The sequence below is a fragment of the Echinops telfairi genome, unplaced genomic scaffold (genome assembly GCF_000313985.2).
Source record: "Echinops telfairi isolate 266 unplaced genomic scaffold, ASM31398v2 ScPeMD7_4225;HRSCAF=4972, whole genome shotgun sequence".
NCBI lineage: Eukaryota > Metazoa > Chordata > Mammalia > Afrosoricida > Tenrecidae > Echinops > Echinops telfairi.
Window position 1 is genome coordinate 471,413 of NW_022108124.1, and position 23,305 is coordinate 494,717.

The window sequence follows — 23,305 nt, forward strand, 5'->3', positions numbered from 1 at the left end:
TTAAAAGCTAGAGAGGAAGGGATGAATGTAAAACATTCCTGATAATAATTGCCTTACTGCTTGATGTTTGCCCTCACGAAGAGGTCACTGAAGATATGGGTGCTATAGCAGAGTGTGGTGAAGGAACTAGATGGTGCCTGGCTACCAGAAAGAATAGCATCTGGGATCTTAAAGGCTTGTTTTTAAACAAGCAGCCTTCTAAGCGAGGCGTCAAGTCCACATGGAAGGAGCACACCAGTCTGAGTGATCGAAGGATTGTCAATAATATAACCCAAATCTAAAGAAGGAATAGCATCAGCGCTTAAATTTTGAACAACTACTTTGCAGAAAGCTATAAATGACAGTGGGAACCCAGAATGCATTTGCAGAGTCCACACTTAGATGAAGCCTCTGGTGAATCCCCTCTGACCGTGGACCAGCAACGTGAATGGGCGTACTGTCACGCAGAACGCATTGGAAAGTGGATTGCAGGTGCAGCCAGCTTAAAAGTTAGCACCCTATCATTGGAGCTCCCTTATGATCCATTTAAATCTGTCTAGTTTTTAGTATTTTCTGCTTTCTTTTCATTTAAGGTTTCTAATTTGTTTTATTTAGTTATTGTTAATCACTTAAAACATTATTTAATGTTTTTCTGTATATGAAATCCAGCATAGGTAAATTATAGAGATGGTAGCAGGGGTTGGACAGGGGAGATTGGAAGGAAATGAGGAGTTAATAATGATGAGTATAAGAATGAAGAAAATGTTCTAAAACTGTGGTGATGATTGTACAACTCTTCTTGATGTGATTGAACTATTGAATTGTAAGCTATGTGAATTATATGCCAATAAAACTGTTTAAAAAAAGATAATTGGCCTAATGAGTCACTAAGCATGGCTGAATGGATGAATAATTTGCAAAATATCTATAAAGCAAACTTGTAATTGATGAAACCCTTTTCTCTCAGCTGATTCTTCAATTTAGAGGGATTATATTCCTACAGGAAAAAGGCTCATTTTACAACAAATAATTGCTCAGGGTTAGTTTCTTTGCCGGTGATCTGTGGCCACCAGTTCACGGGGCTCTTTGTGTTTGTTTCCTTTCTCCCTCTGAAGTGAAAACTGCTTGAAGTCTTTGAATTTACACTTGTACCTCTGAAGAATTGTTTTTACTGCATCTGGAAGTGTAGCACAGTGCTTTTGCAAGGTGAAAAATAATGTTGTGGCTGCCGAATGCTAACTTAATAGTCTTTAGGATTAATTCTAGCCATCCCTCCTCCTACGGCGCAAAATAAATTCATTGGGGAAATTTAGGGTTTTAGTACTGTGTCTTGGGTGTCCTTTTACTCCCCTCTTTTGTGTCGATGGTAAAAATCACACAAAAGCAAGCTTCTCCTACTTTTAGATACATTGATATGGCAGTAAATTGGAATTTTAGATTACAAGAAAAATTATGTGAAAGCATTACATTTAAAAATTGTATTTATTATCATATGTATTGAATGTAGGAAAAATGTATTAAGAAATCATAGTTTCTATCTCCTTTGGTTTTGTATTGCTGTAAGATGTCAGAAAATGCAATGACTTGCTTAACTAAAGAATAAAGAGAATAGTTTTAGGAAGGATTCACGGGACTCAGTCGGACCTTATAAGATCTGGCGTAGGGGAACCAGAAGGTCACAGGAGGGGTAGAGGCTCCCAAACTCATCGACAGCGAGCGACAGCAACAACCCTGCCATTTTCAGCTGTGCCAGTGACCGTGAGAACTGGTGTTTTCCATCTTTTTTTTTCTTTTCAGTTTTCATAATCTTATTTCTTGTGGAAATCTCGGTGTTACCTTTATCATTGCCTACTTTAAAACTATTTGCCATTCTGATAGTTTGCTGACTCTATCCACTGAAACCTCACTGCAAAACTAGCGTGTCATCGTGCATTGGAACTGACTCCGTGGCAGGACCGCCATGGCTTGTGGACAGCGGCCCCGTCGGAGAGAGAATGCGCTTTCTTTCTTGTTCGACGGAGTTCTTCCTTACTCGGCCAGCAGCTTCACCCACTGCTCGTAGTTTGAAGGACACCCTTCCACCATTTAAAGATCACTTATCACTCACCCGGGTCCTTTTTTCCCAGGCCAGTCTTGCAGTTCTTTTAAGTCGTCTTCCTCTGGGGAGACCTTTGTTCTCCTCGGTACTGTCCTCCCTAGACACATTTCCAATGGCTCAGTTTCCTGAAAACCGAGCACTGAGAGCTGAACATAATACGCGAGGAGGGTGGTGCCCGGTGCGTCTGCTTTTTTTGGTGAGACCGTCAACGCTAATTTGTTTTCAGGAATATTATGCTTGTTCTTCATCAGCCATGCCAGTTTTAGGACTATTTGAGGACTCATCTAAAAACTCTTTTAGACTAAAGTTTTGTAGGTCATTTTCATGTGAACTGTGTGGTTCAGCCAGCTCTCAGTCAGCTCATGCCACTGATTTAAAAGATTCTAACATTATTTATTTCGGGGTATTAAATCTTTTAAGGAGTCTTCTCATTTGTATTAATCCCATTAGGTTCAATTAACAACCCTTTGAGCTTAGTTAAAAGCCATACTGTCCTCCTCTTAAAGAGATAACGAAAGCTTAGTCGGTGAGGATCACATACTTCAGAGCAGTGAAACTGGGACTCGATTTCAGAGCTTACGACTCCACCTTTTGTAATTTTACAGTATCTGTAAGAGCTCCCAATCAAATGACTTAAAAAAAAAAAAAAAGACATTGTGAACAGAATTGGAATCAAAATTCCAGTCGCCTTGGTGAGTTTAGTTTGGGTGTAGTCTTGAGCCATTTGTGTGCTCAGCGCTTCATACACTTCACTGTGCATCGCTTGTGAAAGCCCACATCGCCTGCCTGGATTCTGGTCAAGAGAATAACCCTGGGATCAGTTTGTCTTTGCATCTGCAGTTCACTGTCAGCACTTGCAGGAGCCCTGGTGTTGTCGTGGGCTGTGACCGGGACTGCCCACTGCCAGGTTGGCCGTCCGAGCCCCCAACTGCTCCCTGGGAGAAAGGGCTTCTCTGCCTAGGAGACCCACAGGGGCAGGTTTCCTCGACTCATCGATTCCTGCCGGATGGCAGTGAGTGTGGGTTTGGCGCTCTGAGGGCTTGAGGGTTGGCTCTGCAGTTGTTTCCATTCCATGTAGTGCCGGCATAATGAGGCCAGGGACCAGCCGTGTCTCCTTTCCTTTGCATTTTCCTTTTATGTATTCTAATGGATGTTGTCATGCTGTTGCTCTGTGGGCATGTTCTCATCTGTGTACTTCTGCTCTTTCAGTACTGCTCCAGAATCCATATTTAATGATGAAAAATCAAATAATAAGTACATGTTGTAGTGAACTAGACACTGTTGTAACTACTCTGTGAGTATGAACTAACGTAATTCGCAGAGCACCTGGTGTTATCTGACTTTAAACGGAATCATGAGGCCCCATAGCTAGTAGAGGTAGAGTTGGATTTCGGGTCGTACAACTCGTCCTCTAAACTACTGTGTTGCATGCCTCCCTCTATGAGGAGGCTGTTCTGTCACTCAGACATCGTGGTCTAAAGGGCAGTTTCCCTGACCTGCGATACTCTGCATGTAGCCTCTTAGAATCTACTACTCCCTTCTAGCTATTGATTATAACTTAATATTTTTAAACCTTCGTTTTTTTGTCACTTGATAGCAATGATTAACTGCTTACTATCTACTCTTGAGAGCATTGGGGTCAGGAGAAATTTGTGAATTTTCCACAAGTTATGTGTGAGGCTTGAAAAGTGAACACAAGTGTCCAAGGCCAAAAGAAAAAGCAGTCATCCCAAGTGGAGGGATCCATGTATCTGTCGCTCAGCTGGGAGAGGACAGGGTGCCTTTGTAGGCCTGCAACTCAATGGTTTGACCAGAAGTAGAGATTTCATCTGAAGTCAGTCAGCACAATGAGCTGTAACCCAGAAGAGACACCAGAGTGATGGGCCTGAAAGGTTCCTCTCAAAGCCAGAAGCCCCTTTACAAGGAGTGGACACTGGCCAAGAGAAAGCAAGAATCGTTAGCGAAGCAGTGTCACGGTGACTGGGCTAGAATCGAAAAGGTCTCTTGCCCAGGCCCTTTTATTGGGGACAGAGAAGGTATAGTTTTAAAAGGTATTTTCACAGCAGTGACAGCACTTTCCACTGGATATATGTGATGAGGACAAGAGCACCCGTTGTTCGTGACTCTCACAGATGAACAGATCCGTGGAAATAAGATAAGTCAGTTCGATTTCAACCTTGGTGAGTTGTCTGTGGACACTCAGTTGAAGGCTTCGCCAAAAAAACCAAAACAAAGCAAATAGAAACCAGCCAAACCTGTTGCTTCTGAGTCTGTTCCAACCCATAGTAACTTGTGCTTGAGTTCAAGAGCCCTTAGGCAGCAATATACATATATACCTCTCTCCTCTCTCTCTCTCTCTCTCTCTCTCTCTCTCTCTCTCTATATATATATATATATATATATATATATAGTCTTCACAAAGTTCAGGGGGAAAATGAAATTAAAAGATCTATCTATCTATCTATCTATCTATCTATCTATCTATCTATCTATCTAATTTCACTCCTGAACATTAACTGCAAGTTCAAGATACTTTTTAAGCTGTCTGATCGATTCCTAAAGAATGGGAAGCCCACAGCTACCAGTGAATTCCAGCTCATAGCCTCTCTGTAAGGTGTCTGAGACTGGAAATCTTTATAGGAGCAGGCAGCTTCATCTTCTGCCATGGGGCAGCTAGTGGGTTTGAATCATTGATTTTGTTGTTGGAAGTCCAGAGCCCAGCCCCTGAAAATTTAACCTATCAATGCAGTCTTTTTAAGTGTTATTAACCAAAGAAAAATGGGTGCCCTTTAAGGATTTTTTAAGCGTATGAAACAACGAAATCAGGAGCCAAATCATCACTGTAAGACAGATAACCCAAGGATTTCCTAGCAAAATCTTGCAAAATCGCCCTTGTTTGATGAGAGGAATGAGCAGGAGTGTTGCGGCGGTGGAGGAATGCTGCTGGCTGAAGTTCAGAACATGCTCATAAGCAGATGATACCATTTTTTGACCCCGTCGAAAGTCAACGAAAAAAATGCCATCAACATCGCAAAGAATTGTTGCCTTGACCGCTGCTCTTGACCAGTCTGCTTTCGCGTCCATGGACTCGCTTCTACTTCCTGGTAGCCATTGCACTGATCGTGCATGCATTCAGGATCATGCTGACAGAGCCCTGTTTCATCACCTGTTCCAGTTCTTCCAAGAAGGGCTCCTGGATCTTGGTCCCACTTACTCAAATTCCCATCGGAAGCTCTGCTCTTGTGCTGCAGCTGAACTGACTGCCCCGGCAGAAAACTTGCTCGACTTTAATTTCTCAGTCAGAAGTTTGTAAGCTGATCAGTTGAGATCCCTATGCTGTTGGCTATTATTCCCGCTATTAATTGCCCACTTAAATAAGGCATAAACAAGATGAGTTGTTCCCTTACAAATTAGTATAGATGGCCAGCCCCCTGAAGATGCAGGTGTCATCTTCAGCATAGTCTTGCCCTTTCTTAAAATGAGTTAGTTGTAAACTGCTAATGTTTTGGGAACATTGTCCCTACAAGCTTTTTTTGTGTAGCATCAGTGATTTCACCATTCTGTTTTCCAAATATCACCATAAATACGATGTTTGTTCTTCAGTTTTAGCAGAATTCTTGTTCCTCTGATAGGGGCTCTTTGCAGACTGCTTTTTGCCTCAAACTAGATCCTGTTCAGATGTGTTATAACAAGTTAGTTAGAGTTTATTGTGATGGGAAAAAAGTTCAAAACCATGCATAGTTTTTTCTGTAGTACACATTTTCCATGAACTTTTAAAAAGACCCCTCATCTTAGCCTGATAGAATATGCGTATGGAGGAGCAGGATGCTGTGATTATGAAACTATAAGTGTATCTGCAGTGCTTCCAACCCCTAAGACAATGATCAGATTTTTAAAGATCATTGATCATAAAAAGCAATAATAAAACAGGAAAACAAAAGCAGTACTGGACTTTAAATAGAGTGTTCAGAAAGGAGCCTGTTATAAGTTGGGGACAGAAATAGGTTTCGGATTTAGGACTTGTAAAAAGCCCTGGTGGTGTAATGGGCCCCACATTGCCCTGCTACTGCAAGTTCCGCAGTTCAAATCCGTGAGCCACTCGTTGGGTGGAAAACAAGGCTCTATTCTCACAAAGTTGGACTGTCTCAGAAACAGGAGCAGTTCTGCTTAGTCCTGTAGAATCACTGTGTGTTGAAATCAACTTGACAGTGAGCTTGAGTGAGTTGAGAGATAGTTGAGAGTATGATGTGAAAAAAGGGTAGAGGCTTGAAAATTTTGCTGAGGGATGTAAGAGAGCTGGTTATTGTTGACATATATATAGTATTGAAGACCACCAGGATTTAATGGCTGAGTGGAAGAAGAGGAACCCGTAAAGCAGAACGAGAAGGCCAGAGAGGACAGAAAGAGTCAGTGGAGTGCTGTGGCTGACCCTGAAAGAAGAGGCAGTCCCACCCAGGAGGGTATGCTGATTTCTCAGATACGGCAGAGAGCCAAGTAAAATAACAACAGAAACGTGTTGATTTGGCAACCAGGTCAGTGGCACCCCTCCAGAGATTAATTTGAGTAGGATGAGTGATGATGGTGTGCACTGATATAGTGGATTGAGGATTGAGTGGGAGGTGAGGAAATGGGGCAATGAAAGTAGACTGCAAAAAGATCAACAGCCTGAGCTTTCAAACACATACATCTTTATACTTCCACTCTTGTCAAATTCCTCATGAATGTATCAGCTGACAAACATTTGTGTATGTTTCGTGGTAGGTTAGCTATTTGAATGTTTCAGTTGTTTCCTGGCTTTATTTTATTAAAAACCAGTTTAAAAGAAGAGAAAATGATAACTAGTAGTACTATGCTTAATTCTCATATATTTAATTCGTTTGAACTAAAGTTTGAAATTATTGGGCATACCAACAACTGCAGATCTTCAGTTACAACTGAACTATTGCACTTTAGTCAAGCCAGTGGATGTTTCAGTAGTAAAGAGGGAAAAAAGAGACGCTGGAAGGAGACTGCTTTTAGCGCTCTAAAGATTGTCTAAATTAAAGCAGCGTGATTAGGCATCGTCATATTTCTTAATTCTCTCTAATCTTGTTTTCAGTAACAAGTTATAGCAATAGAGACTTCAAGATTTTTAAATGAGAGATGGTTTGAGCATGTTGCTTTGCAGAAAGCCGAACGGCAGGGCAAAGTTAAAGATGTAGAAGAAAGGGGAGAGAAAGCCAATCAGTAGACATGGTTTTTAAAGAGGGAGAACAGTATTGGATCCAGAATGGAGGCAGAAGGAGCTGATTCTTGGATAACAAGGAAGAAGCATCTTTTTTATTTTCAATTTTTTTTGAAGAGGCATCTTTTTATTGAATTTGAGGGAAAATGATTGTAATGAGTTTGATTGCTTATATTGGTGCCATAGGAAAGTTTGTCAGTGCCTCCTATGGTTTGGGGATAGTAAAAGTTTGCTAGTTTAGTGATAATGTAAGTCCTTATACTTGCAGAAGTGTGGGTCCAATAAAGATGGTAACATTTTCTGACTTAAGGTGTATGAGTGTGAGTGCACGCGCGCGCATGCGTGTTTTGAGGTGGGATGTGAAGTTATGTGCTTAAGAGAAACTGGGGAGCTGAAGAAATTGAAAAAGCTGAGAGGAATGGGATTGGTGACTGTTTTCAACAGATAAAACCATAGAGAGCCTTGCTATTTATTTGAAGCACTGATGTTGATAGAGAATGGAGATTATATTCAACTAGGGTAAGAACTTGACAAAACAATTGTATCATAAAGATAAGAGTAGTAATGAGTATAGAGCAAGGGTGTGGTTGGAGAATGAAATAAACCTTGATCTTGCTGAGATTAAAGTACAGACACAGGATGGACTTCAAAAATTTCATGGGCAAAATTGCATTATCTTTTACTTTCAGTTTTCCAAGAATGGGTTTCATCCTCCTCTCATATAGTGGGAGTAGGAGAAAGAGAAAGCTTCCATGATAAAGTGATTAGGCATTGTCATATTTTTCATTCTCTTTAATGTTGTTTTATGTCCAAGATGCTGGTGTTTATTTATTTATTTATTTATTTTTGACATCCACGTTGATCTTTTCTTTATTTCCTGTCTTTTTTTTTTAAACATTTTATTAGGGGCTCATACAACTGTTATCCCAATCCATACACACATCAATTGTGTAAAGCGTACTTGTACATCATTTCTCAAAACATTTTCTCTCCATTTAAACCCCCGACATTAGGTCCTCATTTTTCCCCTCCCTCCCTGCTCCCCCCTCCCACATGAGCCCTTGATAGTTTATAAATTGGTATTTTGTCATATCTTGCCCTGTCCAACGTCTCCCCTCATCCACTTTTCGGTTGTCTGTCCCCCAGGGAGGAGGTCACACACAGCTCCATGCAATCGGTTCCCTCTTTCCTACCCATTCTCCCTCCACCCTCCCTGTTTTGCCACTCACACCACTGGTCCTATAGGGCTCATCCATCCTGGATTCCCTGTATTTTCAGTTCCTATCTGTACCAGTGTACCTCCTCCGGTCCAGCCAGTCTTGCAAGATAGAATTCGAGTCATGGTAGTGGGAGCGGGGAGGAAACCTTTAGGAACTAGAGGAAGGTTGTATTTCTCATCATTGTTACATCGCATCGCACCCTGACTGGCTCATCTCCTCCCCGAGACCCCTCTGCAAGGGGATCTCCAGTGGATGCTGGTGTTTAAAGACGAGTCAGAACAATTTTATGTGATAAAAATGTTATGTTTCAGGATATGCCCTGGGGGGGTGGGGTTTTAGAGTAGATTCCAAGTGAGTACAATTTTAATATGCTACAATGTTTTTATGACTTCTTACGTGGACCCTAAATTTGAGGATGGTGACAGAAGTTGAGGTCAAGAAAGACTGACAAAAGAGCAAGAATGGCAATCAATGATTCATTTCTGGTAAAATAGACTTTCAGGCAAAATCCATCATGGAGTCAAAGAAAGGCATTATGTAAAGATTAAAGGGCTCATTGACCAGGAGGACATACTTCTGATAAATGTTTATGCACCCAAGAAAGAACCTCGAAATACACTTGTCAAACTTACATTATTGAAGAGGGAAATCGACAGCTCTGCAGTAGTAGGAGGCTGGATGCACCGTTTCTGATGAAGTCTAACTAGACAGAAACTCAGCAGACACAGAAGAAGCAAACAGGACAATAAGCCAGTTTGATCTCCGCACATAAACAGAAGACTCAACAGCACAGTACACATTCTTTTCCATCGCACATGGACCATTCTCTGGATTAGACTGTATGCTAGGTCACAAAGCAAGTCTCATTCAATGTAAAAAGATTGCGAAATTACTAAGCCTCTTCTCAGATTACAGTGCTTTTAAATTTAGAAAACAACAGGAAGGAAAATCAGGTGAAAACAAATCAGTTGATGGAAATTGAATAACATAACATAAAATTGAATAATGGAAGAAATAAAGCATGACCTTTTAAAATTTCTTGCATCAAATTAGAATGAAAGGACAATATACCCAAACCTTTGTGACACAGCAAAAAACCAAACTCGGGGCAGTTTATAGATAGAAATGCGCACATCAAAAAAGGAAGACCAAAAGCAAAATCAGTACCTCAACCCAACATCTCAACAGTTAGAAAAGGGCACCAGCATAGGCCCACCGCCCCAGGAGAAATGCATTAATAAAGATTAGAGCAGGAATAAAAGAAGCAGAAAATAAAAATAAAGAAGACAAAAAATTGGTTCTTTCAAAGGATTAACAAAATCAAAGTGGCAAACTTTAACAAAGTAAAACAAGGAGAAGCTGCAAATTACATGCGTAAGAAAAGGTCTAGGAACCAGCGGACATCAAAAGAATGCTCGGAATTTTACTCCAACAAATTTGAAGTCCTGGAAGAAAGGGACATATTGCTAGACATACTCTACCTATCCAGACGAACATGGACCAAAGTAGAAAATCTTAGCAGACCCATAACAAAAGGAGAAATTGATTAGGTCATTAACACTAGATTTACAGGACACATAATGTTGAAATATTTGGTCTCAAAGAAAATTACAGAAACTGTTAATATTCACTTCCTACCATTTATGCTGATATTTATCCATTTAATGAGACAAATACATATCCAGATTAATTTTCTTCTAAGCCTTCTAATCTTGAAATTCTGTGTGTGGTGCACCTATCCTTATGGGTATGCTTCAATTCGATGTGACTGTAAATTGAGTATACCAGTAAATCAGTTTCATTCATAAAAATATTACTTCAGTTACAAATATAAAGGTAGTCAAAGAGTTCTTAGAAGGTAAATATTAACTGTAAAGGCAGCGCAGTCGAGCTTGTCATGCTGACTGATCCAAGCGACCATTACAATATGTTGAACCCATTGTCTCAAATATAATATGTAAATATCATGTCTTAATATATAGTATCATGTGGTTTCATTTATAAATTAATAGTGTATAATTATGTTGTTTAAAAATAATGTAGTTTTCTTAAAATGTGTAGCTTCGGTCATGTGTCAGTTTTGCACATATCTGTAGAGGTAAGTATATAAGAAATGTTCGTAAACCTAGTGTTAATAAACTCCCAACAATAAAATAAGTCTGATGCCAGACTGACACTAATTCTATTCAAACGATTCCAGTGTACAGAAAAAGATGGGAAAACTTGCTAGTTCATTTTAGGAGATGAGCATAACCCCGCGGACAAAGTCATGTAAAAACATCACTTAAAAAAAGAAAAGTTTAGACCAATAAAACTCATGAACATAAATACAAAAATTCTCGCTAAAATTCTGGGCAGTAGAATTCAATAATGCAATAAAAATAAATCATGCCTCATGACAAATTGGGATTCATACCAAGTATGCAAGGCTCAACATTAGAAAAACAAGTAAGTGTAATCCATCACATAAATAAAACAAAGGGAAAGAACCACACGATCCTATCCATTGATGCAAAAAAGGCATTTGACAAAATCCAACACCCATTTCTGATAAAAGACACTGAAAATAGGAATGGAAGAGAAATTCTTCAGTATAATAAAGGACATCTATGAAAGACCAATGGCCAACATTACTCTCAAAGGAGAGAAACTGAAAGCATTCCCCTACTAAATAGGACCCAGATGAGGATTCCCTTTATAGCACCAGTCCTTTTCAATAGTGTGCTGGAAATCTTAGCCAGACTAAGTCAGAAAGAGAAATTATAAGCATACAAATTAGCAAAGAATAAAACTATTTGGAGACGACATGATACCATGTAGAAAAATCCTGGAAGTCTCAGCAAGAGTTATTGGAGCTAATGGAATGGTTCCGCAAAGTGGCGGCACCAGATCACAGACAAAATTCAGTTGGATTCCTTTACACTAACATAAAGGAAACCAGGAAAACAATATAATTTTCAATAGTCGTCCAAAAGATGAAGCACTTAAGAGTAAATCTAATTAGAAAACGCATTAAATGGGGAAGAGATCATCTCATCAACAGATGGCACTGGCAAAACTGTGTATCTATTTGCAGAAGACATACTCCTCTGTATATACATACACGAATAGTTTAAATCCTTAAACTATAAAGATCATCATTGACAAATAGGGACAAACTTGGGGGCCATCATCCATGGCAAAAGTACACTATTAACCTTAATGAAAAACAAACAGTATCACTGGGACCTCCTAAAAATTAGAACCATGAATCAGGCTTGATTGTGAATCAGGTTGAATTCAGAAGAGAACATAGAACAAGGCATATTACTGCTGATACCAGATGCATCTTGGCTGAATGCAGAGAATAGAGAATACCAGAAAGATGTTTCCGTCTGGGTAGGCTAGAGAAAAAGATCCAGTTACACTCATGTGTGTAAGGAGAGCTCTATACCAAAAGCATTTGTAAATTGAGAAAACATTCCAGCCCAGTCAGATCAAGTCTAAAAGTCTGATATTAGCCCATATGTCTGCTACTGTTCTATAAATTCCTCTTCAGACTCTTGCAGCACATGTAATGATGCTGAATGCAGGAAGATCACAGGCTGATGGTTGAAAAATCTTGTGGATCCAGTGGTGATGGAAGCATTTCGATGCTGGCGGGTCTCCATGTGGCTCTGGAGTGTGGCTCCTCAACAGGAAAGTGGAGCAGAGAGAGGGACTTCTTTGCAGGTCTCAGCAGGTCTCTGCGTGGCTTGTCTACAGGAAGGCCAACGCAGAGAGAGGAAGTTTCCAGAATCCTCATGAGAAGGCCATCCTCACTAGGAGGCATCCTCAGGCTTTGACCTGATTGACAAGCTAGACTCCACCCCTTCACTCTTCATACCCTCAAGTTGACACAAGATTGTGTAACTAACAGATGTCTTCTTATATTTATTGACTATATAAAAACATCCAAATGTGTATACCGTAACCAACTATGTACATAGCCTTGAGGAGAATGGGAATTCCAGAACTGTTCATTGTGCTAATGCAGAACCTGCATATGAATCAAGAGATAGTTGTGTGAACAGAACAAGGGAATACAACATGATTTAAAATCAGGAAATGTGTGTATCAGTGTTGTATCCTTTCACCTTATCTATTCAATATATATATGGAGCAGATCATCAGAGAAGCTGGCTTATATGAAGGAGAATGTGGCATTAGGATTGGAGGAAGGATTGCTAACCTGCAATATATAGATGATTCAACCTTGCTTGCTGAAAGTGAGTTGGACGTGAAGCATTTCCTGATGGAGATTAGGATTGAAGCCTCCAGTATGAATTGCAACTCAATGTAAAGAAAATTGAAATCCTCACAACTGGACCAGTAGGTAACAATATGATAAATGGAGTGAAGATTGAAGTTGTCAAGGGTTTTATCTTGCTTGGATCCACAATCGATGCGCATGGAAGCAGCACTCGATCGACATGAGTTGCATTGGGTAAATGTGCCTCACAAGATCTGTTTAAACTGTTGAAAAGCAAGGATGTTGCTTTAAGGACTCAAATGTGCCCAAACCATGTCATGGTATTTTTGATGGCCCCATGTGCAAGTGAAAGTCGGGCATTTATTTAATAAGGAAAACTGCAGAAGAACCAGTGCATTTGAATTACAGTGCTGGGAAGACTATTGAAAGTACTTCCAAAAGAACAAACAAATCTGTCTCGGAAGAAGTGCAGCTAGAATGCTCCTTAGAAGCCAAGATGGGGAAACTTTGGACATGTGATATCAAGAAAGCATCCCAACTCAGTCCATGGGTCTGTTGCTAACCAGAGTCCTCTTCAGACTCATGTTGCCAAGACCAGTAATGCAGAGAAGTGAAGTGGGATACAGAGAAATCACCAGCCGGTAGGTATAGAGCCAAGTGGATCCCAGGTGGGTGGGAACACAGCAGGGTGCTGACAGCTCAAAGGTTGGCTCCCCGACTCAGCAGCCTACATGGGTCACACATGGAGGCAGGCAAAGGGGCCAGAGGAAGGATAAGTTCCCAGGTTCTCTCTCATAAAAAGGCCACAGCCCCAAGGAGTCTCTTCAGGCCCGACAGACAGTTAAGACTCCACCCTTAGACTTTCGCACAGATACAAGAAGACATAAACTCTAACGGCCATCAGGAGAGACCAGACACTAGAGAAAGTGCATCACGCTTGGTAAAGTGGGGGAGCAGCAGAAAGAGGAAGGCCCTTGACAAGATGGATTGACGCTGGTGTCTGCAACAATGAACTCAAACTGAGGAACAATTGTGAGGATGGCACAGGGCCAGGCAGTGTTTCGTTTTGCTGTACATGGGGTCACTGTGAGTGAACCCACTGGAGGGCACCTAACAACAAGAACATGTGCATCAAAAGACTTAAGTAGAGGAAACATCCATAAGAAGAGGGCAAATAATCTGGTTCAAAAATGGGCCAAGGACATGAGTAGGCACTCGATGAAAGAAGATACACAGACTGTCAGCACACATAAAAAGAAATGCTCAAGAGGATGAGCCATTTGAGTGACACAAATCAAATGAACCATGAAATTATCTCACCCCAAGCTTTAATAGCAACATTCAAAAAAAGTAGAAAGCAGGAAGTGCTGGTGTTGCTATGTGGAGACTTGGGGAGACTTGGAACCCGTATCCCATATCCACTGTGGCTGGGACTATAGAAGTTGTGTACCTACTGTGGGGTGTCCTGGTGTTTCCTCAAAAAGTGGGCATTGCAAATGCCGCTCTACCTAGCCATCCCCTACTTGTTGTAGAACCGGGAGAATTGAGAGTTAGGGCAAGAACAGGCACATGCAACCCATGTTCATTATAGCACTTTTCAAAATGCATAACTGAAAGAAACCATCTACCGTATATACTCGAGTATAAGCTGACCCGGATATCAGCCGAGGCACCTAATTTTACCACAAAAAACTGCATTAAAAATGTGCTGAAAAACACGGCTTATACACGAATATTTATGGTAAGTGCCCAGCAATGAAAACAATGAATAAGTAAACATTGGTACAGACACATAATGGGATACTATGCAACCTTGAAGAATGCCTGCATTTGCAAAAACATCTCAGCTGGATGAACCTGGAGGACATTATGCTGAGGGAGTTTAGTAATTACAAAAGTACAAATCTTGCATGTGGCGATATTACACAAAAATAAAATGTTTTCACCCCCAAAGAAGCACTCTTTGATGATGCTTACCAGGGTTGGGAAGGGGAAGGAGGGAGGGGAAATCACGGGCTTGAGGGTAGGCATGATGTTTGAGAGGCTGGCAAAACTTGATGGAGGTAGGGGAAAGACACTGGCAGGTTTGTAAGAGTTCATGGCCAAAGAGGCATGGGCTGTTCTACACGCAGCCCTACAGCAGTGGTGATCTCCAGGTAGATGCTTAGGCTGGTTGTTCAGGTGTAGGAGGAAGACTGCCACAAAGCTATATGTAGATTTGACAGAAGATATTTGTAAGTGTGTAGATATCTTTGTTGCAAATATATCCACTCTGTGGAAACATTAATGCAGAGAGAAGGCCTCACCAAACATCTTGCTGGAATGAGCTGTTGGGCCAGGGCGATTAGGATTAGAGTGTCAGGGACACCAAGGTCAGTTGAGACAACTTAGTCCACAAAGACAATGTTCTACTGTGGTGAGTAGTGACTGGGGTCTTCAGAGTTCATGAACAGCCTTCGAAGATGCACCTCTTGGGCTTTCTCACCAGCCGAAGGAAAGAAGAGTAATGAAAAGTACTTCATGGACCGCTGGACTGGGCAAACATCGGTCGCCAACATCCTGAGGACAGTGTTGCCTGGCTTCCACTACCAACTGCTCTGGAAAGGATGACACTGGGAGGTCCTGGACAGAGTGGGATAAAAATGTGACACAGAACTCAGAGTCCTAAGGGAGAGGAGGCTGACTGGTCCATCAGAGTCTGTGGGCCCCTCAGGCTGGTCTGGAACTGAACTCACTCCTGTAATGGGATCACCATTCAAGATCAAAGGAGCAGCATTGACCCAAAGTTAAGAATGCTCGGAATGGAAGAGGAAGGGAAGCAGGAAGCAGGCAGGAGGAGGACGGGGAGGAGAAGTGGGGGCTCACTGAGGGGACTGCGATGGATGAGCTAAAATCCACATACCTCGTTGACTGTAAAATCTGCTCATTTGCTCTAAATCATCACCGAATTCACAAAAGTTTTTCTTTCTTTTTTTCAAAGGACAATCAAATGGAAAGGGCTTTGGGATGCAGAGGGCTTAAAGAGGAGCTTGTAGATGGCAGAGACGAGGTGGAAGAAAGCAATAAAGTCAGCAGCTATGCATTTCGTAGAACAGGATGGTGTCTCCAGGGACGGTGGAAGAGTAATGGTTTGGAGGTGGTAGAGGTTATCTAAGAGCACCTTCTGGCCCCTGTGGAGTGATAATTGTCTGTTATCCCTTGAGAGTAGTGCCAGAGAGCGGTATCTTTTGGGTAGATCCAGGTTTGCAGGTAGGACAAAAAGATCGAGGGGGCATTCTCTGAAAAAAGCTGAAGAAATAGGTAAGGTTGTTTATATCGTAATGGCCAGTCCAAAGGACACAGGAGAAAGAGTCAGGAAGAAATGCAAATGAGGAGAGTGAAATCCAGGAAGAGCATCAGAGTTGTGAGGATTGGGATGTGAGTAGCAGAGAGAGACGGGAACAGAGCCACACTCACTGCCATCGGGTCGATTCTGGCACGTCGTAAGCAGACAGGACAGGGAGGGACTGCCCCTGTGGGTTCCAGACTACCGCCTTCTGGCCATCAAAAGCCTCCTCTTTCTCCCGTGGAGCAGCTGGTGGTTGCAAACTGCTGACCCTGCCATTACTAGCCCAATGTGTAACCCACTCCAGCACCAATTTTTGGTAATAGATGTGGTTTGTAGATGGGGTGCTGGTTGGGTATCCTGTAGGACAGTCCTAGATGGGGGTAACCGCCTCAAAATTCCAAGCAAATTCTGATTGTAAAAAAATGGCTCCAATCCCTTTATTGGTTTCAGTGAGCACAGTCTCTCTCATAAGTGAGATTAACAAAGACGAAGAGCTCCCTTTATGGTATTAGTAATGATAGACTGACTGTAATGTCCTCTTTTCTGTCGGTAATGATGACCATACAGTACTGATCGATCCAACTGAGTGTAGTGTCACTTCTGGTCCTCTCTGTTCTCCTTCGGGGATGACACCAGCCACAGTTGCAGTCAGGTGGGACCTCACCTAGTCCTCCAGACCACCAGGCTATAGCCAAGACTGTAGACGCCAGCCGCGGATTGGCATGTCACCACCACACTCCCACTTAACTGATACCATGACTAGCTCGGGAGGCCAGCCCTAAGCGCAGGGCCCCCTCCTCAGGGCACCCCTGTTTCTGGTGAGCTGCTTCCCACTACTTCAGGTTTAGTCATTCTTTAGAACAGCACGAGAACTCCTAAAAATGCGTTATAGTTTTGTTTTAACTGGAATACTACAAATTAATAGGCACACGGGGTGAATTCTGGGAAGGCTCCCAATGTAGAGCCCTCAGGCCCCCAAACGAGATGCACTGCCGTTCTAGGGGCACCCATGTCCTTCCCCCGGCCTCCGCAGGAGCCTGTGGAGCTTTGTAGGCAGGGCTGCCAGAATCAGCCTGCCCTGCCTTCCTGTGTCTCTGAGGTTATGCGGCGACCAGGTGAGCCTTTCTTGCCTCACCTGGTACCTGCGCTCCCAAAGAGGCACTTTATCCGGAGAATACAAGTTCCTAGAGCAACCCATCTCTGGATTGACCTGAATTCGTAGTTAACATTTGGGGAAATGGTTGTTTAATCACCTTGGCTATTCATCATTGTCTTTTTCACATTATCTTGATATGCTAGAACAACGTCTATATTATTGTAAGGAAGTTTGCACTTCTCTCTTCGACCATTCCGAAAATCCTCATAAAGTGAGCTTGGCTCTGTGTAACTTAGTGAACCTCTATAAGTTCCTTGAAATTGTCATTGTCATTAAGATAAATCCTGCTTAGTGTTTTTAAAAATTGGGACATTGGAGATTATTAAGAGTTATTTTTGTGATCACGTGCATAAGGACTTTCAAAGTTATTGAAATGTAAATTTTACAGATAAAAATTCCCTTATTTAAAGGCTAGGTACTTTCTTAATTATTTCAGTTATTTGAAAGTGATAGTGATCTCTGTCATGTGACAGGTGTAGTTCTTTGCTTTCTGTCAAGTGACCATATTGTTTCCTTACTTTGCTCCAATCTCTATTAAAAACCCATTTATGTTTTCTTCAGTAAACTTTTAAAAAAGCCCAAGTCGTAATGTCTATTAATAGTTTTGATTTGTAATTAATATTCTAAGTGGTTTCCCCTTGAGATGAGTTAGCTACCACCTTAGTCTGAGATTATATAGGATTATGGGTAGCAGTCTTTTTTTTTTTTTTTTTTTAACATTTTTTTAGGGGCTCATACAACTGTTATCCCAATCCATACACACATCAATTGTGTAAAGTGCATTTGTACATCGTTTCTCAAAACATTTTCTCTCCATTTAAACCCCCGACATTAGGTCCTCATTTTTCCCCTCCCTCCCCGCTCCCGGGTAGCAGTCTTGTATATCCCACCAGACATCAGTGATTCTCAACGGGGAGTGATTTGCCTCATGGAATGACCTGAACAAAAATCTGGAGTCATTTTTGGTTGTCACCACTGGGGGAAGGCGTGTGCTACAGACTCCTGTTAGACCAGATGTCTGTAATGCACAGGGCAGCACCCATAACAAAGAATTATCTGGTCCATGATGTAAAAGAATGCCGAGGCTGAGAAATCCAGTGCTTAAACACTCGAATGCTTAGGAACTAGGTCAAGCATGTTGGTTTACAAGCTCCCTCAGCCCCTGTGAGGTAAGTGCTACCATCTTGCTCTGAAAGTCCTCAAGGACTCACACAACTGTTCTCGCAATCCATACACACATCAATTGTGTAAGGCGCATTTGTACATCATTCTCAAATTGATGTGTGTATGGATTGCGATAACAGTTGTATGAGCCCCTAATAAAATGTTTTAAAAAAATAAAAATAAAAATGTCTTTAACACAATGAGACGTTTAAAAAAAAAAAAAGTCTTCAAGGGACTGATCATTGGTGACCTTAGGTAGGACCCAAGCCTTGGATTTGTGTCTAGAGGAAAAATTCAAATGCATGTATATTCAAGATACAAACTTTTGCTTTTAGATGTTTTTCCCCTCACCTGTTTTTTGTAAGACCACATTCAGGGACAAATATTTATGGCACTGAAACACAATGTATTTTTAATATTGCAGATCTAGAAATGGCGATTGCCTACTGGAATTTAGTACTTAATGGAAGATTTAAATTCTTAGACTTATGGAATAAATTTTTGTTGGTAAGTTCCTATCTTTTGCAGTATTCTGTATATTTTCTCTTTTGGCTTTGTTTGAAAATAAATGAACGCATTTGGAAGCATTAGTTAAGTTAATTTCACAACACAGAATAAAAAAATGATTGCCAAAATTTGATTATATAAGTTGTTTTGCATTCTTTTCTTTTTAAAAAATAAATCACCTTATTGGGGATTCTTACAGCTCTTATAACACGTAATATGTCAGTTGTATCAAGCACATTTGTACATATGTGCCATCATTATTTCTCAAACATTTTCTTTCCACTTGACCCTTGATTATCAGCTCTTCTTCCCACTCCTTCCCCCGTCCTCATGAACCCTTGATAATTTATAAATTATTTTAATTTCCAGATTGTACACCATCTGGTGTGCGTTCTCTTCTTTAGTATTGTCTAGACCAGGGGTCCTCAAACTACAGCCCGCGGGCCACATGTGGTCCACCGAGGACATTTATCTGGCCCGCCGGGTGTTTTTGCCCTGTTTTTTTTTTTTTTTAACCCTGTTTTGTTTTTTACTTCAAAATAAGATATGCGCGGTGTGCATAGGAATTTTATAGTTTTTTTTAAAACTATAGTCCAGTCCCCCAATGGGTCTGAGGGACAGTGAACTCTGGCCCCCTGTTTAAAAAGTTTGAGAACCCCTGGTCTAGACCAGTGTTTCCCAAAGTGGGTGATACTGCCCACTTGGGGCGGAGGCGGGGGTGGGGGGGACTAGACTTAACCAGGGAGGCTATAAAAGCAGATACCTACCTTTTATCCTGGATTATGGGCTATAGTAGCAACATTTTTAACTCCCAGGTGTGTGTGTTGAGTAGCTTTTTTTCTGAAAAGGAGGCGTTAGGCCAGATAAGTTTGGGAACCTATGATTTAGACTGTGCCCCCCCCCCCAACTGTTTTTAGTGATTTGAATGTGTGTACCTACCTGTTTTCAATAGGAACACCATAAACGATCAATACCGAAAGATACTTGGAATCTCCTCTTAGACTTCAGTACAATGATTGCAGATGACATGTCTAATTATGATGAAGAAGGTAATGAACATTTTTGCCCTCCCACTTTTTCTGTCTTCCTGTCTCTGCTTCGCATGCATCCCTAACTTCCAGTTCACGGCGGCTGCCCTTCCCGGAGGTGGACGTCCTCGCTGTGCTTTCGCTTGTGCTCGGCTGGATTTGGAGTTGCCTTCCATCCTCTGTATCACGCCCCAGAGCCCGTTTCTTTCTTGAGCTTCCAACTCTGTATTCTCATGTCTACCAGAAATGCATACTAATTTCCAGTTATGTTTTAGATGTCCAGGCCCCTTGTCATAACCTCTTTTCTTTGTGCAATTTTGTTCTAGTTTTGTGTTTCCTATTTGTCTTGTCTATCAGTTGGAGCATACCTGCTTGAGTTGAGCGGCCTTGAGTAACGTGGAGTACCCTACAGCTGCCTCGTGTGGTACTGGAAGCACTCCGTAAATACTCACCGGCCGGACCCTTTTCTGCTGCCTCTGCAGATCCTCCTTTGTTTTTCCCAAAGTGACACAGTGCTGTGTTCACATTGTGTCTTTATTCACACTTCCTGCATCCCCCTTGAGTATTATTAGTAGGATGAATTTTTGAGACTGTTGAATAGGCCAGGGTACCCTTGGAAAAATCTCTAGTGCCTTTGACTGCCTAAAAAATAACCCTGGAGCCCTGTAAGTTAACCCGAGATGATGTAGTTCTTTCTCCCTGATGTCATGGTCATTCGTGGTTGTCACTGAATAATTGGAGGAAAATTGGAGATACTATTCTGTCTGTGACTGGCAGTGGTGCCCTCCAGTAGGCTTGTCACAATGCAGTAAAGCTGTCCTGACTGGAATTTGGAATGTTGATGTATAGGGCATGCATACATGTACTTTAAAAATCTTCCTATAACTTATTATGCAATAGGATAGAGTTTGATATTTCCTGTTCATTGTTTTCTCTAAGATTGCCACAAAATGCCTGGACACTTGCTGTTTGCACCAACAACATTGTCCTCATAGCATGGCCATTTCTTAGGATGCAAGGAGCCAAGGGACACTTTTTATGGACTTGAAACTTTAAAAAGCTAGAGGATTTTGGAATGCATATCAGTAGGAATAGATAAGAATGATATGCTGTTAGGGAGAAAATATTTAAAAATAAGGATTCTATTAAAATACTAGCTTTGTTTTTGTCTTTTACATCATCCTGTTATCCCATATATTTTTTATTTTTTTCCAGGAGCCTGGCCTGTTCTTATTGATGACTTTGTGGAATTTGCACGCCCTCAAATTGCTGGGACAAAAAGTACAACAGTGTAGCACTAACGGAACTTTCTAGAATGTACATAGTCTGTACAATAAATACAACGGAAAATTGCACAGTCAATTTCTGCTGGCTGGACTGAACTGAAGATCAATCCTCACAAATGCAGTCTGAGGGTTGAGACAAAACTTTAAGGATATATCTTGGACCATATCGTATTTCATTCTTCTAATGGTGGTTTGGGCTTGTCTTCTAGTCTGGGCCGCTCTGACCATTTATAATCCCAACATTGTGGAGCTCCTCTTCTATCTGTGGACCACCCTAGTTCACTCTCCCGTAAGTCTTAGAAGCCTGATGGTGATGATTTTGAGGTTTCCATTCTCGCATAAAGCACAAAGCTGTCTTCACCAGAAAACAGTTTGGCCTAAGAATTAAACGTGAACATCACAAACAATTTATAAAAACTTCCTTAAATATATGCTTTGGGCTAGTTGCAAAGACTATGCTATTAGCACTTCCAATGAGTGTAAGTGTACCGGATCTGAAATGGTGTTTTGGTTTGGGGGAAACCCCCCCCCCCCCTTCCTCAGATCACATGTATTATTGACGTGAATAGAGTGATGGGAAAAAAATGTCAAAATTACTGACGTGGAAAAAATTTTACTATAACCTGGTGCCTACCTGACAAGTTTATTGTGCTTCAGCCCCTAATTTCCAAAGGTCCCACTGAAGTAGTCTGCGCTTACCCCCCTTCCCCTTGTTTATATTGAGTTGTTTCACAGGGAGCTTTGATTTAGAAAAGGCCCGCATAATGTCAGACTTCACTCCTTTCTACATTATGCATCTACACGATTGGATCTCATGATGATTTTTGAAATGCTTCTATGCCTGTCAAATAAGTTAAAATATTTCATTTGTTTTGAATGTTTTAGTTTGCTACACAATACAATATTCTAAATATAGGCATGAGGCTTATTTTTAACTTTTAATTTTTTGCTTTTTGGTCATCGCACTATAGAACACAAATGAGATTCCCTTAATTTATAAGAAGACAGTAGGAATTAACTTTTGAAAATGGTTGTGATGAGCCATGAAGTTCAATCTTTATAATACAGGTACTGCTCTTTCAGACAAATAGTCCATTTTTTAAAAATAGTCCATTTTTGATGACTTCTTATATTGTTGAAATTGCTTTAACTGCTAATCACTGTGGTTGCCAACTGTGTACTTGAGGAGCAAAAATTTTCAGGCACATGTGTACACTTAATGCAAAGATATCAATCTGGCTTCTGTTTGCGTAAGTTATTTAATCTCTTATAATTGGTTTTGTTTCATTCAAATTAGCACAAGTTTCACATCATAGCGGAATGTTATCTGTTATTTTTTCATGACGAGACCGGGAACTGCGTTTCATGCGGACCGTGCTTGTTTCTCCGTTCACTATCAGAACAGCGAGGAAGGGTTATCGCTGTCTTACAATAAGCATTTCCATAATGCAAGTTAAAAAAGCTAAAATTCAAGTGCTGCACGACTCTGGTCTGTAGTTGGGTTGAATTTTGCGTGGTACATCCACGTACTGCAGAGTCTGGTTTTTAAATTAGCAAAGGAATGTACTCCCGGATCACAGTCATTTTATGCGAATGTGGAAATGATTTTAAGAAACAATGACATACATGATTTACTTACATGATTTTGAAATGGACTAGAACACTTTCCCCTTAGATAGTATATTAATATTTCAATCATATCTTTAATTGAATACAGTTCTACCAAAAGTTTGAAAATGTCTATTCAGGTTACTGGAATTGGTTATTTAAAAAAAAAGGAAGAAAAAAAGGAGGATCCTGCTGCTTTCAGTATTTCCTGAATTCATTTTTGTAAATAAAAAGAGGAACTTCAATTATGAAAACATTTAAAAGGCATATATATATATATATATAAAATGTATGTATGTATGTATGTATGTATGGACTGTTTTGTTTCTTGAAGATTTTGAGTTAATAGTAATTTTTAAAAAATTGATTCAAGTACGCTGTTTTTGAATGACACCCCATTAACTTTTTTCCCTCCCAGTATAAATTGTTTTTGTTTTTTTTTCCCCATAAAAATTTGATATTGATTCGTGGCCCAG

At 40.8% G+C, this 23,305-nt stretch overlaps 1 protein-coding gene across 3 annotated transcripts in view; it reads left to right on the top strand.

The window, feature by feature from the left end:
* The window catches only part of DCUN1D1 (defective in cullin neddylation 1 domain containing 1), a 53,270-nt gene extending 30,196 nt beyond the window's left edge, over positions 1 to 23,074 (top strand). For all 3 annotated transcript variants that reach the window (XM_045295040.1, XM_045295041.1, XM_004708621.2), the window contains 3 exons: positions 18,825 to 18,907; positions 19,860 to 19,956; positions 21,151 to 23,074. In XM_045295040.1, coding sequence (XP_045150975.1) covers positions 18,825 to 18,907; positions 19,860 to 19,956; positions 21,151 to 21,230 — 260 coding nt within the window. In that variant the 3' untranslated portion in view covers positions 21,231 to 23,074. The remainder of the gene's footprint in view (positions 1 to 18,824; positions 18,908 to 19,859; positions 19,957 to 21,150) is intronic.
* Positions 23,075 to 23,305: the final 231 nt, after the last annotated feature.